The sequence below is a fragment of the Rhagoletis zephyria genome, unplaced genomic scaffold (genome assembly GCF_001687245.7).
Source record: "Rhagoletis zephyria isolate East Lansing unplaced genomic scaffold, Rhagoletis_zephyria_1.1 Rzeph_scaffold_02726, whole genome shotgun sequence".
NCBI lineage: Eukaryota > Metazoa > Arthropoda > Insecta > Diptera > Tephritidae > Rhagoletis > Rhagoletis zephyria.
Genome location: NW_016159810.1, coordinates 49060 through 54722, shown reverse-complemented (window position 1 = coordinate 54722; position 5663 = coordinate 49060). Strand labels below are relative to the sequence as shown.

General features: G+C 34.5%; 1 protein-coding gene across 1 annotated transcript in view; it reads left to right on the top strand.

Moving 5' to 3' along the window:
* The first annotated feature begins 455 nt into the window (after positions 1-455).
* Positions 456-5663, top strand: part of LOC108367563 (uncharacterized) — a 21581-nt gene continuing 16373 nt past the window's right edge. Inside the window, exon 1 of the mRNA XM_017622202.1 lies at positions 456-2634. Within this exon, the coding sequence (XP_017477691.1) occupies positions 490-1713 (1224 nt within the window). The 5' untranslated portion in view covers positions 456-489 and the 3' untranslated portion in view covers positions 1714-2634. The remainder of the gene's footprint in view (positions 2635-5663) is intronic.

The following is a 5663-nucleotide window of genomic DNA, read 5'->3' as shown; positions in this document are numbered from 1 at the left end:
CATCTTCATCTTCATCTTCATCTTCATCTTCATCTTCATCTTCATCTTCATCTTCATCTTCATCTTCATCTTCATCTTCATCTTCATCTTCATCATTGTCTTTGTCCTTGTCTTTTTATTTATCTTTAACTTTGTCCTGTTCTTCATCTTTATCATTGGCTTGATCCTTCAATATAGGTTGTGAGTGACTGTGGCTTTGTCGTTGCCCTTGTTATACCTTTCATGAGCATGAAATGGTATTATAACTTTGGTCCGATGTTTGTAAGTACCAGAATAAGATGAGATAGGCCCATCAAAATGTATACTTAAATGACCAGAATATCGAGCTGAGTCGATTTAGCCATGCCCGTCTGTCCGTCTGTCTGTCTGTCTGTCTGTCTGTTTGTCTGTTTGTATGCAATCTAGTCTCTCAGTTAACGAGATATCCGGATGAAATTTGATTGAACTAATCGTCATAGTGTTTAGACGTGTTTTTATTTAGCTCTCGCTATGGATATTTTAACGTGCTCTAAGTGCTCGAAATCTTTACGTGTTGGCTATGAAATATCATGCCAAGTGTGCAAAAGTAAATTTCATAAAATTTGTGCTAAAGTTGATAGCAAAGAAGTATCCGACTTACTTGCAAATAATAAAAACATTGTTTTCAACTGCAACAATTGCTTTAGCTCAACATCGAATTTAGTTTCGGCTATTGCTTGCCTTACCAGTGAGGTCAGTGATCTTAAACGATCGATAGCAAAATTGATAAGTGGCGAATGTAAAATTGTTAGTGCTGCGCCTGGCTTCGTCTTGTCTGCTGATGCTGGTGTGCTGTCGCCTGGTGTCACTGCTTTGGATGATTCGGCTTTTTCTGCCGACCATCGCTCATCTATGCTTGCTGTTGTTGCTGATAAGCCGTTGTTGGCTCGTACGAATTTCGTGACAAAAGCACCGACCGTACCAACTGATGATGATTCTAATGCTGCTAACACTCAGCTACCTGCTAAAGTCAGTTCTCAGACTGAGAATACTCTTCCAAAGCAATGCAGTTCTCAAGCTGTTGTTGGTGATAATACGACTGCATCTACCTCTTCGACTTATGCTACTTCTGCACTTTCGTCTACGTCATCTTCGTCCTCAGTTTCTGCTGGCATACATACTTCTGCAGCTGATTGGAAAATTGTAGAGAACAACAAAAAACGCAGTTCTCAGACTAAGAATACTCTTCCAAAGCAATGCAGTTCTCAAGCTGTTGTTGGTGATAATGCGACTGCATCTACCTCTTCGACTTATGCTACTTCTGCACTTTCGTCTACGTCATCTTCGTCCTCAGTTTCTGCTGGCATGCATACTTCTGCAGCTGATTGGAAAATTGTAGAGAACAACAAAAAACGCAAACATTTGATTATTACTGGTAATAGCTCTAATTCTGATTTGGAAGTGGTTGAAGTAAAGAAATGGTTTCACTTATCGTCGTTCCTTCCCACTGTAACCGCGGACAATATAATTGACTATGTTGTTAGGCATGCTGGTATAGATAAGAAATTTATTTCATGTTATTCATTAGTTAAAAAACAAACTCCGGCTGTGAATGTAAAGCGGGTTAATTTTAAGTTAGGTGTATCTGTTGCGCTTTACAATAAGGTGCTATCACCTGATATCTGGCCTGCCAATGTAAGTCTGCGCCCTTTTCGTTTTTTTCGAAAAGAAGAGAATCAGCAGCGAGTAATATAAATAATAATAAGGCTACTAGTGGAAGTTCGAATTTGAAGGTGTATTTTCAGAATATATCTGGCCTTCGAACTAAGTCAGAAGATGTTCGTATATTTAGCTCTCAATTGGATTATGATATCTTCGTCATTGTTGAGACGTGGTTACATCCGAATTTTCTTGATGATGAATTTTTTGATTCGAAACTGTTCAATGTTTATCGAAAAGATAGAGATCCGGTAAAAACTGGCTGTGTAAGAGGTGGAGGAGTTCTTGTTGCAGTTCAACGGAAGCTGCTTTCTTATTTTGTTGCTCTTGATAATAATGACTCACTTATTGATCAAATTTGTATATGTGTCAGTGGTTCCTCCTCCAAGGACTCTCTTTTCTTTTTGGTCTCTTATATTCCCCCAAATAGTAATGATTATCTTTATCGTGCGCACGCTGATAACATAAGCTCTTTAGTCCTGAATAAATTAGGTAATAATCATTTATGCATTTTAGGTGACTTCAATTTATCCAATATTTCATGGTCCGCTTCATTTTCTAATTTTGGCCTCACACCAACTAATGTTACAGCATATCATGAATCATATTTGCTTGATAGTTTATTAAGTTTCAATTTAGTGCAAATTAATAATTTTGTTAATAAATTGGATCGTATTCTTGATCTTATCTTTATTAGCGACAATATTAACTGTAAAATCGAGGAATGTTACTTTCCTATCTCTCGTTGTGATAAGCATCATGTGCCTTTAGTTCTCAATTTTCAGTTTTATAATTTTTTTACTATACCTTCTGCAGAAGTACTCAGCTTTAACTATTCTGCTTGTAATTTTTCAGAATTAAATAGTTTACTATCTGATATTGATTGGGAATGTGTTTTGGCTAGCCCCGATGTGTCTACTTGTTTTACTACTTTTAAAACTATCGTGCATCAGTTTTGTGTAAGTAATATACCAGTTATTAAAAAAAGGAGTTATAAGCTACCTTGGTATAATTACGAATTAAAACGGTTAAAGAATCTAAAGAATAAATTCTTTAAAAAGTTCAAGAAAACGGGAAACCAGATCTTCTTTTCTCAATATCAAAAACATCTAAAGAAATTTAATTGTTTAGATAAATTCCTTTATAGAAATTACATACTTAATGTTGAATCAAATATAAAATCTAACCCGAAGACTTTTTGGCAGTTTATTAAGTCGAAGAAATCTAGTTCCGGCATACCTTCTGCTGTTTTCTTTCATGACAAATTTGCTCGATGTCCAGTTGATGTGGCATGCCTGTTTGCGGAATTCTTCAGCTCTAACTTTAGTTCTGATGACGGCGCTTCCCAACCAGATTGTGATTTTGCGGCGACTTCTTCTCTTAATTTTGGGTCTTTAAGTTTGTCGTCTAATGACGTTGCGAGTGGCATTTCCAAACTGAAACCGTCTGTAAAAACTGATATTGATGGTTTGGCAGGTGTATTATTGAGAAACTCTCCCTCTTTAATTTTCCCATTGAAACTGATATTTAATAAATCACTAGCTTCTGGGGTATTTATTGATGATTGGAAGATGACTTCTATTGACCCTCTTTTTAAGAGTGGGAATAAAAGTGACGTATGTAATTATCGGGCAATATCAAAGTTGTCTTTGGTGTCAAAACTCTTTGAAAGTATTGTAGTAGAAAAAATGTATTTTGCAACTAAGGGCTTAATTTCACCCAATCAGCATGGCTTTGTGTCTAGTCGCTCAACAGTCTCTAATCTAACTGTTTTTACTGAGTACTGCATTGCATCTTTTTCAAGTGGATATCAAGTTGATTGTGTTTACACAGATTTCTCGAAGGCTTTTGATAAAGTTTCACACTCGATATTAGTTAGGAAGTTAGCATGTTTAGGTTTTCATTCCGACTTTTTGCGTTGGATTAAGTCTTATTTAAGTAACAGACGATGTGTTGTCACCATAGATGGAACAACTTCAGAACCTTTTATAGCCTCCTCTGGGGTTCCTCAGGGGAGTATATTAGGTCCATTGCTTTTTGTTTTATTCATAAATGATGTAAGTACTTGCTTCACTTTTGCAAATTTTTTGCTATATGCAGATGATTTAAAAATATTTTCGATCATAAAGAGCTCATCTGATGCGACAAAGTTTCAAGCTGAAATTGATAATCTGCATCGTTGGTGCACTAAATATTGTCTTTCTCTGAATGTTAAAAAATGTTTTAAAGTCACCTATGCAAAAATTTGCAATATCGTGGCTACGTCTTATAGTATATCTACTACAATATTAAATTCTGTTAACGAGATCAAAGACCTTGGCGTAATTTTTTCTTCAAATTTTTCTTTTAATAGCCATATTTGTCATATTGTTGCAAAAGCTTACGCAATGCTTGGATTTGTGAGGCGAAATAGCAAAAGTTTTTCTGACCCATATACCCTCAAATTGTTGTTTACGTCTTTTGTTCGCTCTAATTTAGAATATGCTGCAATTATTTGGAGGCCTTTCCATAAAAACATGATAAATCGAATTGAACGTGTTCAAAAAGTCTTCCTAAAGTTCGCTTTGCGCAACTTAAATTTTTCCGAACCATTACCATCTTATAGTTCTCGCTTACTATTAATAAATCTTAAGTCTTTGGAGATAAGAAGATCTGTTCTCTCTTTGTCTTTTACGTTTAATATTATTATTGGTGCTACGGACTGCCCCATTCTTTTAGAGAAAATTAATTTCAACATTCCTCGGTGTAGCTTACGATTTTTTCCCCCATTTTATGGGGATAATCACAAAACAGAATATGCACGTAATGCCCCTATTGCACGCGCAATTAATGAATTCAATATGATCTCTAAAAATGTAATTATTGATTTTTCTTGTTCGATAAATGTTTTCAAAAATCTGTTGAACTCAATTTTATAAATTTTATTTCTTTAATTATCAATTAAGTTGAATTTTGTTAACTAGTCTGTAAGGAACTTTTGTATGTTCATAGACTCAATAAATAAATAAATAAATAAATAAGTGGGTGTATTTTTATAATGTATTAATCATTTGTCGGAACCGTAGGAATCGGACCACTATAAGATATAGCTCCCATACAACTGATTGTTCAGATATGAGATTTTTCGTTATAACTTCTACATTTATGTAGCTAGGAGCATGATATTTTGCAATACTTCCACCCAATATCAATAGAAAATTTAGAGTGAAAATTACAAAGATCGGGTCAATATAACCTATAGTTCCCATACAACTGATCGTTCAGATGTAAGATTTTTCGTTATAACTCCTCCATTTAAGTAGCTAGAAACATGAAATTTTGGACAGCTAAAGTCGATAAATTTCGTAAGTTATTTTATAAATAATAATACAAAGTCTACTGAGAAAATCGGTTTACATACCGATCTCACAGCAGTGAAAATCACTTAGATTGGTGCTATATAAGGTATATCTTCCATACCTCTTATTGTTTAAATATGATTTTTTATATATGTGTGTATCTCCTTTATCTATGTATGCTGTGAATATATAAATTTTTTCAAATGCAGTAATCTGTTAAAGTAAAATTTTCAGATGTTCATGAAAGGTATGAAGCCTTCGGCATAGCCGAAGACAGCGCTGCTCTTACTTGTTTTTGTTTCTGCCCTTGCATCTTGCTCTCTGTATTTTCATTACCCACTCCACAGTGGCGTTAAAAGTTCAATGTAGCCACCCCTATCTATTCACACATACGCATACGCATACATACGCAAAAATTAAATTTTATTTTCTGAGCAAAAAATAAAGCTCAAGAAATAACGATTATTTTCCGAGCAAAAAATAAAATTTAAAACGTAACGATTATTTTCCGAGCAAAAAATAAAACTTAAAACGTAACCATTATTTTCCGAGAAAAAAATAAAACTTAAAACGTAACCATTATTTTCCGAGCAGCTGAAATTGATAATCTGCATCGTTGGTGCACTAAATATTGTCTTTCTCTGAATA